The sequence below is a fragment of the Apium graveolens genome, chromosome 5, assembly GCF_009905375.1.
Source record: "Apium graveolens cultivar Ventura chromosome 5, ASM990537v1, whole genome shotgun sequence".
NCBI classification, from domain to species: domain Eukaryota; kingdom Viridiplantae; phylum Streptophyta; class Magnoliopsida; order Apiales; family Apiaceae; genus Apium; species Apium graveolens.
The window spans coordinates 281,048,655-281,070,914 of record NC_133651.1 but is presented as its reverse complement, the minus strand read 5'-3'; the positions used below and the strand labels follow the sequence as shown (position 1 = coordinate 281,070,914).

Sequence of the window (22,260 nt, the reverse complement as noted above, 5' to 3'; positions counted from 1 at the left end):
AAAAAATCTAAGGGATCTGACTCTGTGGTGTATTTTATATTCGCAACGAGGTTGCTGTATTGATAAATGAATTGATTACTTACCCAACGTTCAGGAAGTAAGTCCATCTAATTGAGTCGGCATAAGCGACAGGCTGGGGTACAGTCTATCAAGGTGTAAGTGACTGGGTGGCAGTCCATCAACGCGTAAGAGGCCGGGTGGCGGTCCAGCACAAGGTCCTAATGCGGCCAGGGTGATGACCGGTGGGTGATTCATCTATCTACTAGTATAAAAGGTTACTTATTGGTATCTTTTCCTGATCAGCAAGATATCAGGTTTATGCCAAAATTCTTTTCTTTCCAAATTCATTGGATATTAAAACTCTGTTCATACTTTACATAACAAAGGTTTTCAGGAAATGTATGAGATATATATATATATATATATGGATATATATCGGGACTTAATGAAGTATCTCGTAACTTCATTTCATTCAATAATATTTCAAAGATTGAATCTATTCAAGTCTTATCTTGTAGTCTCATCTGTGTGATGAACTTTTGAAACTAATTATAACTTGAATGGTGGTAGTTCAAGTAGTATTCGGAAAAGATATAAGTATATTGGAGTATCTTGTAACTTCATCTTTTAACTTATATCTAGTAAATGATTATCTTATGTATGACAAAGATTTTCAGAAAAACGTTGAGACAAGGTTAGATATATGAGATCACCTTGCGACGATATTTTTATACAGTTATAAACTGGAACTATGTGTACATTATGCATGGAAGAGGAGTTCCAAGATTTTGAAAAGTATATATACATATATATTGAATAGTTTGCGACTTGGTCGCGTTAAGATATCAGACTTGGTTCATATCTGCTTGACCAAGACTTTCATGAGTACTATGATGAGAATGCTCATATATTGTTAATCATTATACATATTATTTTGGTGGGCTTGTTGCTCACCCTTGCTTTCTTTTTTCATTACACAATAACAGATAGACAAGATGAACAGGATCAAACTCCCAATTCGTGAGCGGTTAGGAAACGTTCCACAATTTCCTATAGGCGTTGATGTCGTTGTAGCTGAGGTAGGAACTACCAATAGGCTAGGCTTTCAACTTTTGTTGTGCTAGACTTAGGTATCTATATGAATTGTAATAATGGCAAGGAAATGTAAATTTATTCAGAAACCCTTTTGAGGTGTAATGACTTATAATTGTGGAATAAAATGATTTGTGTTATTTTTGGTATTCATCTCTGAGACTATAACTTGTGGTGTGTGTATTTATTGTGGGGTCACAGTACGCAGTAGTTGGTTTTTTATTAAGATTGAGTGTTATTAAGGGAAATGGAACTCGTGACAACCCGGATCCCCGACCCCGGATTTGGGGGTGTTACAGAAATGGTATCAGAGCCAAGCGTTATAAACCTTAGAGATGATGTGACGTTAAAATAATAAGTTCACTAAGATAATAAGAACTCTTGCTAAGTTCATAGTAGGACTACCTAACGTAGTACTGACAGTTAAAACCCTTATGGGAACCTTTATAAATATCATGATAGTAACATAGTTCGTGATCATATAGGGCAGCGGGGCACCGAACCCTGAGGTTCAGGAGCATCAGCATGAGGATATTTTATTACATGTTGGAAATCAAATTGTGAATCCGATAGAGTACCCTAACGAGGGACCGAATGAGATTCATATTGGGAATATTGCAGTTAAGGATGTTATCCCAGAAGGGATTGCTGCTGAGGAGGATCTCGTGGAGGGTCCTGACGAGAATAAAGAGAGGACTGCTGAGGAATTGATGACCATAGTCAGGGCGACTGCCAGAGCTAGAATGGCCGCGAGGGTGGCACTAGAGGATGAAGAGTTACCAAGGGCACAGAGGATAATGAGGGCAAAAGGAGTGAGACCTTCCACGACACCAATCATACCAGTATCAGACCCTCTTCCAGAGGTTCTTGTAGAAATCCATGAGGTTCCACCAATTCCAGTTTCCTCCCCTATACAGAGCCCAACACCTACTTAGGAAATGCCACCTTTATCTCCTGCACCAAATCCACCCGATACCGTGCTTGGTTATCCATTTGGATCTCCTGGGTATGTACCACCTGCACCCCATGGACTGCTAGATGCTACCACTCAGGCTTCTCTTATCGCCGATTATCATATGACTTTGGGTGGCATGTCTGAGGCCCGTAATGTTAGGAGTGATCTGTTGGATCGACTTACTGCACCAAGGATTGAGGGCGGGGTACTTCCAGCAGGATTAGCTTATAGCATGGAAAGGATTGAGGCTACCACCCGAATTACAGCTAGAGGCCATCTTGAGGGTCAGATTGATCTAGCTCTACTTGCGACTATCTTAGACCTCATCACCGCTTTAATGGAGCAGGTTAGGGATGTCGTGCGTGCCCGCATTTCTTGATCCATAATAGTGTGTAGAGTCTGAGCAATCAGACAAGAATTACATGCAGCACCACTTTTGGAGGATTAGCCTAAGTTATGAATGATTAGTTTTTAATGACTAGATGATTATCTGTGGTAGTACTTTTGGGATAGAAGCGATCAGGCCAAACGATGTAATTCTCTTTCATGTGTCCAATTGTTGTACCCTCGAACAAATGGTTATGTATATATTCGTTCCTTTCAGTTCAAATCAGTTTGTTTGTGATAAGTTCATATTGTTAATTGCACTATTAACACTTAAGAGTGTCATGAAGTTTATAGAACTTGAGAATTCAAAATTTACGATCATGTAAGGACTGAACGAGGGAAAGACTTAAGCAAAGTAAGTAAGACAATTATCAAGAGATTCTCAAAAAACAAATTTCTTTTTTTTCTCAAGCATTATGCCCCCATGAAGAGTAAGATTTGGGGCAAACCCTGAATGTGATAATCAGGGAGGTCGCAATTAAGATATAAGGGACCCGGAACATAATGAAGTAAAAAATGAGGATTTTAAATATAGGATAACCCCGATTATGGGGAGTAGGAAGAAATATTTTAGACTGAGAAAACATAAGTCGAGCAAGGAAGGGAGCACCAGAACGGTACTCCTATACGAAAATTCATGGACCTATCTAAACAGAACTTAGAATTTTAAACCCCCCCCCCTAAACACCACCCTGAGGAAACAATGTAGTGGGAAATTCTTTCAGGACCTTTAAGTCGCTAAGCTCTCAAAGTTTCTAGAAACAAGTTAACCCAATCGAGGAAAGAGCCTGGCTAAAGAAAATAGAGGAATGATTTTATATTCTAAATGATTGATGAAACACAAAAGACTGTTTTGTCACTTACCTTCCTAAGAGAGAGGCCACCCGCTGGTGGAAGGCTAAGGAAGATAGAGAGATAGTGTAAAAGCTTTAGATCCAGAACAAAGGCGGACAAGTATGATGAATTATAAATGTAAGTTGTAAAAGTTGTAAAGATTCGTTCTGAGGACAAGAATCCCAGAACGACGTGATGTTTGAAGTCAATGATTTGTGGGTTCATGAAATGATTGTAAGAGAAAGGAAAATAAAGAGAAACTGAAGTGGAAAGAAATAAAAAGGCAATACAGTTTGAGGAATGATAAGGGAGTTGGGTATGAGGAAACCCTAAGACTCGTAGCAATAGAAATAGAAAAGTATATAATCGTCAGGATGAGGGTGATTCACTATGAGTTAAAGTTGATGATTGAAGGCATAAGAGATACATATATTTTATCCCCTGTAAGTTGGGAGGATTCGAGGAAACCTTGAGATAGTTCGAAGGATAAATAATGAGACGCGGATAGACCGAGGAGACAAGAAAGTAAGAAATTAGGAAAATTGGATGAAGGAAGTGACCTTCAAGAATGTGAAGTGTAAGACCGATGGCATGATACCCAGAAAGGGAGACGCCAGGTATGAAAGACATCCCAACATTGAGATGACTGTTGAGATAAACAACAAAAGTAAATGAGGAATTATTAAGAAGAAGTTCACGTTGAACACGACCAATATCTTCCAGAACATCCTTGTTATCGTTACCAAATTAGGCAAGAAAGGTGGATAACCGTTGTTATCTTTTGGAGGCCATATTGATTGACCTCATTTTGAATTCAAATGTTATTGTGAAATAAGGCATATACTATCGAGGTGGGAATGATGGAATAAGACACCCTTATCAGGGATATATGACTTGATTTATCCATGGAAGGATGCATGTACCTTTTTAAAGGTGGAATTAGGGATAGAACATCGATAACTTAAAATGAATCCTGGGGGAATGCATAAAGGTTGGCATTTCACCCTTAATAGGGATAGTATGAGTTTTGACAGTATGAATTGGAAAGGATTAAGGTAACAACAACCTTTAAGGATCAGTGGAGAAATTTTTCAGAAGTATATAGACAATGATTCTGGTATTAGTAAATGGTATCTTGATATGCCCTATGCCTAGGGTGTACTTGATGAAGGATTTAAGGATAACCTTAGAGGTTTTACAAGGAGAAAGGTAATATTCAAAGTTCTCAAGAATAGAAATTTTGATGAAGGAATTATGGCGTAATTATAATAATGCCAGGTGGGCACGGGTTAAACCATAAGAAGTATAGATTAAACCAATGAAGGTCAGAATTGTTAAAGCAAGAAGGGTCCAAGATAAAAAGACATCCTAAGTATGATCGAGAGTCAGCCATGATAATGTTTACCTTTAAAGACTAAGGCGGTGACTTATGGAAAAAATGGTGATTTTTTTATCACAAGGACTTAAGAAAAGCATTTTCACATAAGCAGTGATTTGAAATGAGGTGGAAAATTTAGTGAAGGTTGTTAAAATGACATTGATTGTAAGGAAATATTACTATCAAGAAAGGCCAAAGAAGTGGTCGACACTTTAAGTGTAAGAAGACAATTATCGGCGCTCGTGCCAGAGGAATACAGTGATAATGGTTAAAGCCGTGAAGATTGTATTATGGTTTGAAAGATTGACATTCCTTCTGATGATTGTGCGATACTCAACCGTGATAGTAGTTTGGTAAAGATTTAATTTATGTAATCGCCGTGAGCGGGCTATCTATCTTATAAGGTCATATCTTGAGATAAGCCAGGACCATGTTATGAAAGGACTAAATGAACCTTTGAGCTTCATGTCTCCTAATAAAGACATATGATTAAGAATGGTATTAACCTGCTATCGTTGCTTTGATTGAAACTCTTCTGCAATTTTATCTGCTTCATGTCATGAATGTACGTCAGGATCTGGAGTGTTCTTCATGAATCATGAATGGTGATTATGTTAACTCCTTATAAGATTTTGATACGGCAGATATGGACTCCGTATGATTAGATATTGAGATTCCGAGGAAAACGAATGACTACAATAGGTCAGCGATGGACCATAGTAATGCAGCAATAATTCTGCGAGTAATGAGTCGATTACAACCGTAAAAGTTGTATTAGAATAGATGTTGAGATTGAGTACCACTAATCGGGTCGTGGTGATGTATAAGTTATCATTGATAGACTAATTAAGTCAATTATCTACCTATTGAATATTTATTCCTTCTTATGAATAGAGAGCCGTATTACTATACGAGGAAGGTTGCAGTGCAAGCATAGAATTCTAGTAACGATGATGTCTAGAATGAAATCCCATATTCGATTTTCGCTGTCGAGGGAGTTTCAACGGTGATTGTTTATAAGCTCGAGCGAGAGCATGGGTCCATAGGACGATGGACGGAATAGTAAATATTCAGGCACGTGAATTGCGATGTTATAATACTTGATGTTGATATATATACACATATATTTTGTTCTCCTATGACAAACCTCTATAGTTCAGAGGTAGATTCCAAGCCAAATATTTGTGGCAGTATTTTTTCATATACACTTCTCTTCAATTCATTCTTTTCTCTCCTTTTCATTTTGTATAAGATGAGAAGAACAAAACTTCCAGAAGGGGAGGTATTGCCGAATGACTATCTATCTGTGTGATAGAAGCCTAGTAGGATACCACATATTGTTTAATTGTTTGTCAAGTACTAAAGGTTGGCCACCTTCTGTACTAACTATGCAATAGAACAAGTGTTCATGATCATAGTGATCTCTCAATAAATTCTTTTACTTCTACACGAAGGACCAAGCTTTCGAAGATGGAGGCAGCTAGAGATGAAGTGGTACCAAGTATGGTGGTATTCGGAATGGAAACACATTCGTGATACTAAGGTTGACGCATTTATTAAAATGTTATAAAACTCTAGCGAGTAAAGGTATATCTAGAATAGTATTCTGTACGGAAGATAGTAACGCTTACGAACAAGAAAAGGAGGAGTATTGAGAAGCAAAAGCTATAATGCTAGAAGCTATGATGAGAGTCTGTGCAATAGACTTGAAAGAATTTGGAATGATCACTTAACGCGGATTGAGTTTTCTTACGATAATAGATCATACGTCATTATCGAGATGTCGCCTTATGAGATCCTTGGGGGAAGACAATGTCGATCTCCCTTATGTTAGGATGAAGTTGTAGAGCGCAAGATGCTCGGACCCGCAGTAGTCTAAGGGACCAGGGATATAATAGATCTAATCAGAGGACGGCTGGTAGTAGCCCAAGATGGACATAACAAGTATGTTGATTTGACACGGAAGGACAAAGAATAGGAAGTAGGGGACCTGGTGCTGTTATAGGTATTCCCTTGAAAAGGATGGATGAGGTTCGGAAAGAAAGGAAAGCTAAGCCCACGAATTTTTGGACCATTGGATATATTAAGACGTATTGGGAAGTTAGCATATGAGCTAGCCCTACCCCCGAACATGTAGCAAGTTCATAACGTGTTCCACGTATCAATTTTAAGGAAGTATAATTCGGATGCCAGACAAATAGGGGCGTATGAGCGCATAGACATGCAACAAGACGTAACTTATATGGAGCAACCAGGAAGGGTTATAGATCGAAAAGGAACAAGTGCTTAGGAGAAGGGTTATCAAACTAGTCAGAGTTTAGTGCTAGAACCACAATGTGGAGAATTGACTTGAGAGTTAGAAAGCGCAATGCGAAGAAAGTATCCCTATTCATTTTCTATCCGATTCCGGGACGGAATCCTTTTAAGGAGGGGAGACTGTAATAACCCCAATTTTTTGAATTTTTGAAATACGGATGAATAGTAACTTTTGCTGATGATGCTGACTAAGGAAAATTATCAGACCACACTATATAGGAGTACTGTTATAGAAATTCTAAGATCGTATTAGTATTCCATAAAGTAAATGAGTGTATGTAAATGTAGTTAGAATTCGAATCCGGACACTTTGATTTTTCCCCGAAAATCCACCAGATACCGAAGGAATTGAGTATAAGGTAACATGATTAAAAGGATTTAAATTCAAGGATTATAAGAGAGGATCATAAAAGGAATATAAAATATTGAGAAAAGTTTAGGGGAACCCAAGTAATAAGATCCCGGATATGATCCCTCAAACGATTAACGAAAACGAGAGATAAGCGAACCGTAAAACAAATAAGCGACCAAGAGACAAGCTTGTACAAGAAGCCAGGGATTGTGACATCATCAAACCACAAGATAAAGACATGTGGCATGGAAGTGACATAGGGATGATGAGGTAAGCAAGGTTAAAGAGATATTTTTAAGGATGAATCCTAGCCAAGCATTTTAAACCATAGTCAAACAAAGGTTAATTGTTAACCAAACTAACAAAACATTACACAAACACACCAAGCAAGCAAACAAATCATTTCATCCCCATTTCTTGAAGAAACCTCTCGGCTTCTTTCTTAACAAATGGGAAATTCAAGCTCCTCCACTTGCTAATTTATAAGGTAATTATCCTAGCTTCTCCTAGTTAAGTTACATACTTCCTAGGAATCTTAGCTTCAATATCCTTTCCTAGAAGTTTATATAAATCATTCAAGAAGATGGTGAATAGTACTTTCTTGAAATTAATTTTGTGTTCTTAATTTCTTTGGAAAGATCAAGCTAGTAGGAGGATAGATCAAGGCTCCCTAAGGCTTCCTATCAACTTATCACTCACCAGGGAAGGTAAAACCTCATACCCTAAGCTTCACTTGAATGTTTAGGAGTGGTTTTGATTGATATAATATATGAGAAGCATGATGCTTGTTTGCTTAAAGTTTGGTTGAGTTTGTAGTGATTTTGATGGTTGAATCTTGGTTATTAGTTAATGAACCTTAGTATGGTTAGTAGCTTTTGTTTGTGATTGAATGAGTTGGATAAAACATGAAGTAATGGACTGATGTAGTGAGGTTTGTATGGATTTTGGTTGTAATGTTGGTTGTAAGTTGGTTTGTGATTGTTTTGGAGTAGTATAAACTTTGGTAATCGTGTAAACATAGTCGCCGTAATGCCCGATTTACCTTAGACTGTTTTTGTTCTTAACTTCAGGACCCTTGAACTCACTGTTAGATTCTGACCATTGCCATGTTTAGATAGTTCATGTTATGATCTTCATTTTGATATGTGGTTCGCTTGAATCCGATGTACGGTTTAGGAGAAACGATCGTTTTAAGTAACGGCGTTTCACGAATAAACCATTACCCCTCGCCTTACTTTGAAACCTTGGTTAAGGCCCTTAAATGACTAATTGGAGTATGAAACAATTATGTAAAGTGGATTAGGCAGTTGGTAGAGTACTCGCGAAAGAATCGCCTTAAAGTTCTTAATGGTTAATTTATTAAAAATGGTGGAGCCAAGAGTTCTCGAGCGACTTAAGTGAATCGTTAAGCGTATAAGCGACCATAAGAGAACGTTAGAGTCTAATTGGTTAAAGTCTAGTTTCTTAAGCAACTTTGGTTAATTCCAACTTATATGTTGTTTATAGGTTACCAGACTCGCCCCAGGCCTTTTACTACCCCCAGTCGCTCAGACAAGTTTTCTACCCGTTATACTGTTGTTGTGATGTATATATGTATATGCATTATCTTGTGATAAGTGCATGATTGTTATTAGCAAATCTTGCGATATATTGGAGCATGCTGATATGGTATATATGCATTTCTGTTTCGTAATCTTGATATCTAATTGTTGATTCAAATGCTTATAAGTAGCATAATACCTATGCTAGAGATAAGCAGTAGTTGTGTATACCCTTAGTATAGGGGACCCAAAGGTGAACATTTTCTAAACCGGAAGTCGATGTTCCCGAGTATAATATATATATATATATATATTTATATATATATATTGATATAGTTTTCAAAACTATTAATCGAATAAGGTTTATTCGATAACTTTATTTTATTTAATGAATATTATTTTGAATATTCATTTGAGGACTTATGACTCCATTTATTTTAGTTAATTAATATTATCTTGAATATTCATTCGAGGACTTATGACTCCGCTTATTTTATTTAATGAATATTATTTTGAATATTCATTCGAGGACTTATGACTCCGCTTATTTTATTAAATAATATTCTTTATTTTATTAAAGAATAATGTTTCGATAATCAAACTTATTTTTGATTATTTAAATAAAGATCGTACTTTCGTATAAGTATATCTTTGGTTATTTATTATTCATTTCAAGTATAAGTTTTAAAACTTCTACTTCAATTATTTTTAAAAGGATTATCCTTATGGGAATATTATTTAAATAATAATATTCAGATATTTTCTAATATATTGGGACTGATTTATTTCATTAAATCAGCATTACTCCAAACATTCTTAAAAATGTTTCCGAGTCTTCAAAATGATTTTAAAAGTTAGATCGGATCCCAAAACTCGTTTTCAGATTTAAGATCTTCCTTTCGAAGGGGACTTGAATGTGCGCTCAAAAAAATCTAAGGGATCCGGCTCTGTGGTGTATTTTATATTCGCAACGAGGTTGCTGTTTTGATAAATGAATTGATTACTTACCCAATGTTCGGGAAATAAGTCCATCTAATTGAGTCAGCATAAGCGACAGGCCGGGGTACGATCTATCAAGGTGTAAGTGGCTGGGTGGCAGTCCATCAACGCGTAAGAAGCCGGGTGGCGGTCCAGCACAAGGTCCTAATGCGGCCAGGGTGATGACCGGTGGGGGATTCATCCATCTACTAGTAGAAAAGGTTACTTATTGGTATCTTTGCCTGATCAGCAAGATATCAGGTTTATGCCAAAATTCTTTTCTTTCCAAATTCATTAGATATTACAACTCTGTTCATACTTTACATAACAGAGGTTTTCAGGAAATGTATGAGAGAGATATATATTGATATATATCGGGACTTAATGAAGTATCTCGTAACTTTATTTTATTCAATAATATTTCAAAGATTGAATCTATTCAAGTCTTGTCTTGTAGTCTCATCTGTGTGATGAACTTTTGAAACTAATTATAACTTGAACGGTGGTAGTTCAAGTAGTATTCGGAAAAGATATAAGTATATTGGAGTATCTTGTAACTTCATCTTTTAACTTATATCTAGTAAATGATTATCTTATGTATGACAAAGATTTTCAGAAAAACGTTGAGACAAGGTTAGATATATGAGATCACCTTGCGACGATATTTTTATACAGTTATAAACTGGAACTATGTGTACATTATGCATGGAAGAGGACTTCCAAGATTTTGAAAAGTATATATACATATATACTGAATATTTTACGACTTGGTCGCGTTAAGATATGAGACTTGGTTCATATCTGCTTGACCAAGACTTTCATGAGTACTATGAGAAGGCTCATATATTGTTAATTACAATACATGTTATTTTGGTGGGCTTGTTGATCACCCTTGCTTTCTTCTTTCATCACACAACAACAGATAGACAAGATGAACAGGACCAAGCTCCCAATTCACGATCGGATAGGAAACGTTCCGCAGTTTCGTGTAGGCGTTGATGCCGCTATAGCCGAGGTAGTAACTACCAATAGGCTAGGTTTTCAACTGTTGATGTACCAGACTTATGTATATTTATGATGAGAAAGCTCATATATTGTTAATCATTATACATATTATTTTGGTGGGCTTGTTGATCACCCTTGCTTTCTTCTTTCATCACACAACAACAGATAGACAAGATGAACAGGATCAAGCTCCCAATTCGTGAGCGGTTAGGAAACGTTCTGCAGTTTCCTGTAGGCGTCGATGCCGTTGTAGCTGAGGTATGAACTACCAATAGGCTAGGCTTTCAACTTTTTTTGTGCCAGACTTAGGTATCTATATGAATTGTAATAATGGCAAGGAAATGTAAATTTATTCAGAATTCCTTTTGAGGTGTAATGACTTATAATTCTAGAATAAAATGACTTGTGTTATTTTTGGTATTCATCTCTGAGACTATAACTTGTGGTGTGTGTGTTTATTGTGGGGTCACAGTATGCAGTAGTTGGTTGTTTATTAAGATTGAGTGTTATTAAGGGAAATGGAACTCGTGACAACCCGGATCCCCGACCCCGGATTTGGGGGTGTTACAGGTACTGCTGAGCAATTGATTCTCACCCTTGCAGAATGTTTTATATCTGTATTAAAGATGCCTAGGAGATTCTTCAGTGGTAGTCAGGGCAGAGTTCCAGTTCCTTCCGTGCCAGGCTCCTCTGAGGTAGTTGTGTTAGACCAAAGTTGGTCTGTTGAGTTGCTGTATTGAGATATTATTGTCAGGATTGTCTCTAGTAAGTTGGTTTTGTGATGATTGTAACCTAAATCATACTTAAACCTGGAAAAGGTCTTGATAAAAGGGTCGTGGTTATGTATAATTAGTGATTTGGATTATATTATGTTTAATATTATTTTAGTTGGTGACATCAACTCCTGACCCCGGGGTTGAGGCTGTCACAAGTTTACAGTTAAAAACTGTTATCGAAGATTGATAGGGAAAGCAGAGTGTGTGGATAAGAATTTTTAGAGGAAATTATGGAGTTTGAAGTTTCCTGGAAAGGTGTTGAACCTGGTATGGCGTGCTTGTCGATGTTGTTTACTTACGACTGTTACTTTAGCCACAAAGGGTGTTCAGGTTAATACGATGTGTTCTTGGTGTCATAGGTATGTGAAAAATGATACTCATGTGATGTTTTAGTGTTATTTTTCTCATGAGGTATGGGAACAGGTCGGGCTAGTAAATCTAGTTTTGGTGTTTCCAAGTGATACCGTGATAGATGCGTTGCGAAGATTTTTTTCAGATACATAGTAAAGATCAAGTTTTAATGGTTGGTTTATTATGTTGGAATCTTTGGCGGAAACGAAACAACTGGGTATGGAGTCGAATGAATATATCGAATTCTGAAGTCAGATCTAAGGCTCGTAGTATGCTACAGGAATGGCAACGAGCAAGAAAGGCGTGTATTTTGAGTACAGTGCAGCAGTTACATGTGAATCGAATGTGGTGTAAACCACCGATAAGGTGGGTAAAGATAAATACTGATGCAACCTGTATGCCGGGATCAAATCAAGTAGGGGTGGGGTGTGTTGTCAGAGATTAATGTGGTAATTTTTTACGAGTTAGAAGTAATGCAGTGCAAAGGAGTTTCCAGGTGCAAGAAGCAGAGGCTATAGGACTTAAGGAAACTCTAACTTGGATGAAGGAATGGATGGGGTATTGATGTGTGTTTGAATGTGACGCAAAGTTGCTGGTAGATGCGTTAATGGAGGTCGGGGTAATACATATTTTCATATGCTTGTAGAAAATTGTAAAGATATTCTTCAACACCCGTATTTTCATATGCTTGTAGAGGATTGTAAGGATATTCTTAAACACTTTGATGAGGTGTTAGTGTGTTGTGCACATAGATCTGTGAATAATGTTGCTCATAGATTAACACGCGAGACATATTCAATGTACACATATTCAATGTCAGGTCTTACGGAGTGGACTGTTTCTGCTCCGGACTTTATCATTTGTATGCTTGATTCTGAGAAATAATAATGCAAGTGCGTTTTTTTTATAAAAAAAAAAAGAAAGAAAAAAAAAGAAAAATGAATAACCCAATCAAAAATATTTTAAAGATTATCATGTACTTTTAAAGTAACCTGAGTTGAGCGCGTTTAGGTGTAACATGTTCTTAAGGACAACGAGTAACCCAGCCAAAAATATTTTATGAATTATCATGTATTTTTAAAAAAACCCGAGTTGCAGTGTTCAAATTTTGGTTGAGGATTACTGGATGAGAATAATTCTAGTGATTAGGCAACGGATCAAATCCCCATTCCCCATTATACAAAAAAGAAAAAAAAGCTGTCATTCTAAAATATAAATTAATGTTCAGTTTTCCGTCGTTAAAGTTCAGGCACTCTCTCCATACACAACATGGTAATCCACAACTATAGAGAAATTATTTGAGGCTAATTAATGCCAATGGAAGATAATATAAAAAGATGAGGTTTAGGACATTATAATTTGATTGCTCAAGCATCCTAGTAGCAGCAGCAACAGCAGCACTCCTCTAAAACACAGCAGCAGCAAAGAGCAGCAAAACTACATAGCGTAAATTGAAATGGATCAGAAACATGACTTTCGGGTAGAAATGTGGATAAAAAACATGACTCACGATCGTCAACACATTACTAGCTAGTACTTTAGAGATATACTCTATACTACACAATATTTTTTAAAAAATATAGGCAGAGCATGATCCTTTGTAGGATAAGCAGCCCTTCTCGAATTATATCAGATCAAGACTCTGCATTCAGATAACACACTGTAACTCAAGTAGCATGGCTCCTTTATGATCAAAACAGATTAAGGACCAAAGGCAACAGAAATGACTTCAATCTTATATATGCAGTGACCGATTAAAAGACTTGGTACACTTGAGAACCTCTATTTTTGTTTTCACCACAAGGACATGTTTCATCATAATGACATTCTACATATTTGTCAATGTTCTCCCAAACTCAGAGTAAGCATCTTCCTTGGCTCTCACAACGATGTAACAAGTTAAGCAGTAGAATAAATCCTGAAACATATGTTAAATAAATACGTTCACATTGTTACTCAGACTAGATAGACCATTCTTATTTTTCATTAAATAAATATGTTTACAATGTTAGTCAGACTAGATAGACTATTCTTAATCTTAATTAGACTAGACTATTGTTTATTTAACAGCAATCAGGTTTTCTGTAGTCTTTGTAGAACAGGGCAAGGCACAAATATAAATCCGCAATGCTTTGTTAGACAGAGATATGATCTATTTGATCTAGGGGAATGGATAGATAGAGATATACCAGCCTCTTAAGAAGGACAAACAGGAGTCATTGTTGTGGTAGTGTTGATGATGAGTATGGTGAGGAGGTGGAGGTGGAGGTGGAGGAGGAAAAGAATCGTAATACGGATCATAGCGCTGATGGTGAATGTGCTGTGGTGGTGGTGGTGGTCCTGGTGGATGATGACCCCCGTCATGGAAGTAACCTTGATAGCCGCCGCCGCCTCCTCCTCCGTGTGGTTGTGCAGGATAAGGAGGCCTTGGCGGTGGATATGAACCTTTTAGTGCTTCATGCCCTGCTTATATGCAATATATTGACAAAACATAAGCAATTGAGTAAAACAGGAAAAAAAACAAACAATCTAATGAAAATGCTGATAAGATCATGCCTCGTGGAGGATAATTGGTCATCTTAATATCCTATCTATGATCTGATGGCTGGCCAACAATTTCAGATGACTATCTAAATATAAATACTCAACAACCTCAATTCATTAGTTGTGTAGAGAATGAAGAAGAAAATGAAAACTGTGATGAAGCTGTATGTTTTAGCTATCAAGTACAAGTCTGTAATTGTTGTCAGGCTGAGGAGAGTCGTAGCAGCTAAGTAATAAACTTATCGGCGGACCTTATCCTTTTTTCCCCGGTTCACCGAAATCATACGCTGTCTGTCTATCTATACTTTGCTCTTATAATCAAAATCATGTTTGATTCGGTCACTTCATAAAAAAATTGTTAACAACTTCCAAAAATAATTAAAAGTAAATATAATTTGTTTAAAAAATATTAAAGAAAAATCTTTTTATTTTTAATGTGTGCTGAAGAAGAATTCATGCAAATTTAGATTTGACCTATCTTAAACTAATTAAAAAATAGGTTTTAATACATACAAGGAAATAAAACCATTTCCTTGCAATTAAAATTTAGTAAACAATTAAAAAGCCCACAAATCATTCCAATCACTACTCCATATCATTCGCTAACCTATTTTCAAATTCAAAAATCCTCACAACTTTCTCTCCTGATCAACCCTATCTTCTCCTATCTTCTTTTATCTTCTCCTATCTTCTCCTCACAATTTTTACGTCTGATTCGTTGAAGAGAGAAAACAAAATCATTTCAAAATATCTCATTCGTTTATCTTTTTTGAGTTTACAGGTTAATGGATCATTATAATAGCCGTCGTATTGATGGGGAGAAGTTTGATACATCCCGTCATATGGATGAACGAGATAGGTCGCTTCAGAATGTTAATAATGGTAATTACGTTTCAAATATTTATCGTTACCTCTGTGTGTTCGTTTAACATGTATGTTATGATATTTGGTTTTGTAATATATTTATTATAGCAGTTTCGAAGCATAGTAATTTTGTTCATGAGAATGATCGTGTATTTTCTGATTCTGCAATTAATCTTCCTGCCAATTCCGTAAATGTTGATTCTCATCCACATGCCTTCAACAAGAACATTATGCAACCTGGAAAATGTTTATTTAATGTCTTATGTCTAATTTTACATATTTGCGTACGGTCCTTTTATTTGGTAATTTATGTACAGTTTTTATTCGTCCCAACCGTGTTTCCATCCTTGACAGGTTTTTACATAACAGAATGATTAACATGCCAAATTTGTCTAAAGACAAGGAGAGTGTATTTCCAATTGGTCGGTGTTCATGTTGGCTTATATATACACTTTGTTTGTATTAATTCTGATGTTTGTATAATTTCATTTGCAGGTTCATCGCAGGAAATCAGCATTAACAATTTATCTTCTAATGTCCTCCAACTTAATAAACACAACATTCATGTGTTTCTAATAGTATGTTTATCCATAATTGTTTAATATCAATTATTGTTATAGGTTGTTAGATATATTTGATAATGTCATGGCTAATATGATTTATGTTTAGTTTTTCAGATCTTACTTAAACAGGATAAATCAGTACTTACTGGAAGTCAGGACTTAAGGATATCAGTACTTATATTATCAGGAGATAATCATCAGAAGATGGATATCAGAACTTAAGTACTGAAGGACGTTCAGATAAGGACATCAGCTGATTAAAGGAAAGAAGATTGAGATAAACATAAGAAGAGATATGCATGAAGAAGGAATTCTATGAAGAATAGAATACTTGGAAGAAAAGATATCTGATTGATATATTTTAGGAAGCAGAATTATATTCCATATCAATTAGCGATTATCTTGTAACTGTGTAGTATATAAACACAGACATAGGGTTTACACTATAAGTGTTATCATATTCGAGAAGATTATTCATTGTAACCCTAGCAGCTCTCGTGATATTTGTTCATCACTGAGAGGTAACAGTTCCATACTGTAACAGAGTTTATTGTTTCAATAAAGTTTGTTTTCTGTTATTTGAGTTATTAAAGTTCGATTTGATTGTACTCTGCACTGTATTCACCCCCTCTACAGTGTGTGTGTGACCTAACAAGTGGTATCAGAGCCTATCTGTTAACGCACAAACAGTTTAAGATCCAAACACAATCATGTCTGACATAGAAACTCCAACTAAGCCTACCAAAACTGAAGAACCTCCAAAGACACAAATTCAAAGTCGGTATGAGACCATCAGAGTTCCCATACTGAGACCATCTGAATATGCTATATGGAAGGTGAGGATGACCATGTTTCTGGAAGCTACAGATCCAGAATATCTTGATAGAATCAAGGAAGGACCTCACAAACCAACCAAGCTCGCTGTTGCAGGTGAAGCAGCAAAAACTGTACCAAAGGAGAAGAGTGATTATACTGCTGAAGATATCACATCAATTGCTAAGGATGCTAAGGTACGACACTTACTACATAGTGCCATTGATAATGTAATGTCAAACAGGGTAATTAACTGCAAGACTGCAAAGGAGATATGGGATGCTCTGGAAATAAGATGTCAGGGAACTGATACAATTAAAAAGAACAGGAAGACAATACTCACTGAAGAATATGAACACTTTGACTCAAAGGCTAATGAGTCATTGACTGATTTATATGATAGATTTGTCAAACTCTTGAAAGATTTGTCACGAGTTAATAAGGAGTATGATCTTGAAGATTCAAACCTTAAATTCCTATTAGCTCTTCCTGAATGCTGGGATTTGAAGGCAACAACAATAAGAGACAACTACAATCTTGATGAAACAACTCTTGATGAAATTTATGGAATGCTCAAGACTTATGAACTTGAGATGGAACAAAGAAGCAAGATGAAAGGAGGAAAGTCAAGGACAGTTGCTCTTAAGGCTGAAGAAGAATCCCCCAAGGTAGCTACCTCAAGGAAAGACAAGGGTAAAGCTCTTTTCACAAAGTCTGATACTGAGTCATCAAAATCTGAAAGTGATGATGACTCAGATTCTGAAAGCTTGCCTGAGACTGATGCTGATGAGGAGATGATGAAGCTGTGTGCTCTTATGGTGAAAGGGATCACAAAGATTGCATACAGGAAGTTCAGAAAGGGAAAGAAGTTTTCCAGGAAAGGCACAAGTTCTGATAAGAAGAATTTCAGAAGATCTGAGGGCAGAGGAGGAAAGTCTGACAGAGGAGATTATACCAATGTCAAATGCTATAACTGTGGTGAGAAATGCCACATATCTCCTGATTACAAGAAAGTGAAGGGTGACAAAGGCAAGGCTCTTGTCACAAAGAAGAAAAGCTGGACAGACACCTCAGACTCTGAAAGTGAGGAGAATTATGCTTTGATGGCAAATGCTGATAAAGCAAGTGCTGAAAGCAGTTCTGAAGCTGCTGAATCAAAGGTACCTCAGACTACTTATGCTTTTCATACTGATGATATTAATGAGTTGAGAAGATATCTTAAAACCATGTTTGTTAGTTATAGAGATCAAACTTTAACATGTGAAAGATTAACTTCTGAAAATCTTGCTTTTAAGAAAAGAAATGATTTCTTAGAAAAAGAGTTAGTTATGTTCCATCAAACTCAGAAGGATAGAGATGATGCTTTTTATGTTAGGGATGAAGTGCTAAAAATGAATGAATCTCTAAAAACTGAGTTAGAAAAGGAAAGAGAGATTATCAGGACTTGGACTAACTCTGGCAGAACAACTCAAAATTTGTTAAGTAGTGAAAACTGGAAAGAGGGCTTAGGTTATGGAGAGGATAGGAGTGATAAAGGAACTGTAGAAATGAAGCATGTTGTTGTTCATCAAAAGCCAAAGTTAAAACCTGTTAAGTTTGTAGCAGTAAAGTCTGAAAATGAGAAATCAGAAGTTAAAGAGGGATTAACTTCTGACAAACTTAAACAGGAAAAGACAGCTGAAGTAAACATAGGTTTAATGACTAAGAAGCAGCTTAAGCATAAGCTGAAAGATGTTAAGAACACAAACAAGGTAAAATCACCTAGGAAAAATAGGAATGGAAAGGAAGGTGTGAATAAAAGCAATGATTATAAGCCTGTTCCTAAAGCTCCTAGGAAAACGTGTCATAACTGTGGAAGTTCTAACCATCTGGCCTCTTTTTGCAGGAAGAATAAGAACATAAACTCCTTACCTTCAAAGTCAGGAGTTAACAGTCAGTCTGTTAGATATAAGCCACAAAATCCTTGTTTTCATTGTGATAGTTTATGGCATTCCATTTATACTTGTAAGGAATATCATAGTTTGTACTATGATTATTATCAAATAAAACCTTCTTTAAAGAAAGTTTCCATTGTTCCTTCTAGTGTAAATTCTGACTCAAAGTCTGATAGTGTAAGTTTTGATAAGAAAAATGTCAACATAAACTCTGATGCTAAATCCGCTGCAAATGTTAACAAACATGATAAGGCCAAAGGATCCAAGCAAGTTTGGGTCCTTAAAACTAATCATTAGTGGTTTTTGTGATTGCAGGGCAACAGGAAAAACATCCTGGTTCTGGACAGTGGATGTTTAGGACATATGACTGGAAATAAAGCCCTGATATCAGACTTTATGGAGAAAGCTGGCCCAAGTGTTTCTTATGGAGATGGCAACATTGGAAAAACATTGGGATATGGCAATATCAATCTTGGGAATGTCATCATTAAAGAAGTAGCTCTGGTCTCAGGATTTAAACACAATCTGCTGAGTATAAGTCAAATCTGTGACAGAGGTTATCATGTTGATTTCTTTGAAGAACACTGTGAAGTTGTGAGTAAATCTAAAGGCAAAGTTATTATGAAAGGATACATGCGTGGTAACATTTATGAAGCTAAGCTTTCAACAAGTACTGATGGTTCTGAAAATCTGTCTGATGAGTAGAGCATCAATTGAAGAAAGCTGGAATTGGCACAAGAAACTCTCACATTTAAATTTCAACAATATAAATGAGTTGGTCAAGAAAGATCTTGTGAGAGGACTGCCAAAGTCAGTATTTGCTCCTGATGGCCTTTGTGATTCTTGTCAGAAGGCCAAACAAAGAAAATCTTCATTCAAGAGCAAGACTGAATCATCAATTCTTGAGCCTTATCACCTACTACATGTTGATCTATTTGGTCCAGTCAATGTCATGTCTATTGCAAAGAAGAAATATGTTATGGTCATAGTGGATGAGTTCACCAGATACACATGGGTGTATTTCTTGCACACAAAAAGTGAAACTGCATCTATCTTGTTTGATCATGTCAAACAACTGGATAAATTGGTCAAAGATTCTGTGAAGACTTTAAGGAGTGATAATGGCACTGAGTTCAAGAATTTGATAATGGAAGAGTTCTGCAAAAACCATGGAATTAAGCAGGAATTCTCTGCTCCTGGAACTCCACAGCAAAATGGATTTGTTGAAAGGAAGAATAGAACTCTCATTGAAGCTGCACGTACAATGCTTGAAGAAGCAAAGCTTCCAACCTATTTCTGGGCTGAAGCTGTGCAGACTGCTTGTTTTACTCAAAATGCAACACTCATTAACAAGCAAGGAAAGACACCATATGAGATGGAAAAGAAAAAGAAGCCAAATCTGAAGTATTTTCATGTACTCGGATGTAAGTGTTTTGTTCTCAAGACTCATCCTGAACAGCTATCCAAATTTGATCTAAAAGCTGATGAAGGAATCTTTGTTGGATATCCACTTTCCACAAAAGCCTTCAGAGTCTATAATTTGAGAACAAGAGTGGTCATGGAATCTATCAATGTCTCTTTTGATGATAAGAAGATTACTGGACTTGAAGATTTTATTGATCATGATCAGCTGAGATTTGAAAATGAAAACTCAAATTCTGACACTGAAAATCCTGACAATCTAAATCCTGATACTGCAAACTCTGATGGATTAAACTCTGATATTATTGAAACTGTGGTGACTACGCCAAAGGAAGATGCACCTATGCAGGGGGAGCATACTCAAGATCTTACCACATCTCAAGAAGCATCAGAACATACATCTGGCTCTTCAAGTTCTGATTCGTCAAGTTCTGATAAGCCAAGTTCTGATAGTTCTGAAAATCAAATTCTGAAGAATCCAACTCAGAGAGCATAGTTTCAGAGGGAGCATCAGAAAATGAAAATGAAGACAGCATGGATCATGGGGGAGCATCCAGTTCTAGAGAAAGCCTTCCATCTGCAAGGAAGTGGACTAAATCACATACACCTGATTTGATAATTGGAAATCCTGATGCAGGTTTCAGAACTAGAACAAGTACTTCAAATGAATGTCTTTACAATTCTTTTCTTTCTCAGACTGAGCCAAAGAAAGTGGAAGAAGCTCTTCAAGATGCTGATTGGGTGCAAGCAATGCAGGAAGAGTTAAATGAATTTGAAAGAAACAAAGTCTGGACCCTAGTACCAAGACCAAAGAATAGATCTGTTGTTGGTACAAAGTGGGTATTCAGAAACAAAACTGACAGTAATGGCATAATTACAAGGAATAAGGCAAGGCTGGTTGCAAAAGGATATTCTCAACAGGAGGGAATTGATTATGATGAAACATTTGCACCAGTTGCTAGGTTAGAAGCCATAAGGATATTTTTGGCTTATGCTGCTCACAAAAAGTTTACTGTCTTTCAAATGGATGTGAAAAGTGCTTTTCTCAATGGAGAATTGGAGGAAGAAATATATGTTGAACAACCTCCAGGCTTTGTAGATTCCAAATATCCAGATTATGTCTACAGGCTTGATAAAGCACTTTATGGACATAAGCAAGCTCCTAGAGCATGGTATGAGACTTTAGCTTAGTTTCTTCTGGAAAGTGGATTTAATAGAGGAACAATAGACAAAACACTGTTCTACCTCAATCATGGAAAGGACTTACTTCTGGTCCAGATTTATGTTGATGATATCATTTTTGGGTCTACAAATGATAGACTTTGCAAAAAGTTTGCCAAACTGATGCAGTCAAGGTATCAGATGAGTATGATGGGGGAACTTAGCTATTTTCTGGGCCTTCAAGTCAAGCAGAATGAAGAAGGCACTTTTATTTGTCAAACTAAGTACACCAGAAACTTGCTGAAGAAATTTGGAACAAAACTGGACAAGGATACTGGTAAATCAGTAGATATTACTGATTACAGAGGTATGATTGGCTCTCTACTCTATCTAACTGCTAGTAGACCTGATATCATGTATGCTACCTGTCTTTGTGCAAGATTTCAAGCAGATCCAAGAGAACCTCACTTAACAGCTGTGAAAAGAATTTTCAAGTATCTTAAGGGAACAGTTGATCTGGGATTGTGGTATCCCAGAGAATCAGATTTTAAACTAATAGGTTACTCAGATGCAGATTTTGCAGGTTGCAAAATTGACAGGAAAAGCACAAGTGGAATCTGCCAATTTCTTGGAGGCAGATTGGTTTCTTGGTTTAGCAAGAAACAAAAGTCAATTTCCACATCAACTGCAGAAGCAGAGTATATTGCTGTAGAAAGCTGTTGTGCACAGATTCTTTGGATGAAGAATCAGTTACTGGATTATGGGTTAACATATTTCAAAATCCCTATTTACTGTGATAATCAAAGTGCTATTGCTATGACAGGTAATCCAGTTCAACACTCTATGACAAAGCACATCAGCATCAGGTACCACTTCATAAGGGAGCATGTGGATGAAAGTACAGTGGAATTGCACTTTGTTCCAACAGATCAACAACTAGCAGATATCTTCACAAAACCATTGTGTGAAGCTACTTTTACAAGATTGGTAAATG

The 22,260-nt window shown here is 36.5% G+C and overlaps 1 protein-coding gene across 1 annotated transcript; it reads right to left on the bottom strand.

Moving 5' to 3' along the window:
• Window positions 1-13,140: 13,140 nt before the first annotated feature.
• Window positions 13,141-14,818, bottom strand: LOC141659082 (uncharacterized). The gene is made up of 3 exons (XM_074465815.1): window positions 14,522-14,818; window positions 14,155-14,428; window positions 13,141-13,402 (listed from the first exon to the last, which is right to left on the bottom strand). Exons 1-3 carry the CDS (start codon window positions 14,541-14,543, stop codon window positions 13,342-13,344), a joined length of 357 nt encoding a protein of 118 aa, XP_074321916.1. The 5' UTR covers window positions 14,544-14,818; the 3' UTR covers window positions 13,141-13,341.
• Window positions 14,819-22,260: the final 7,442 nt, after the last annotated feature.

What these genes read in the sequence shown, in the direction of transcription:
- LOC141659082 (XM_074465815.1), bottom strand. Translation starts at nt 14,543, where the DNA reads ATGACCAATTATCCTCCACGAG. An exon ending in GACCAATTATCCTCCACGAG is followed by an intron (nt 14,429 to 14,521) that starts GCATGATCTTAT and finishes GCATATAAGCAG; the next exon opens with GGCATGAAGCACTAAAAGGT. An exon ending in TTGTCCTTCTTAAGAGGCTG is followed by an intron (nt 13,403 to 14,154) that starts GTATATCTCTAT and finishes TACGCTATGTAG; the next exon opens with TTTTGCTGCTCTTTGCTGCT.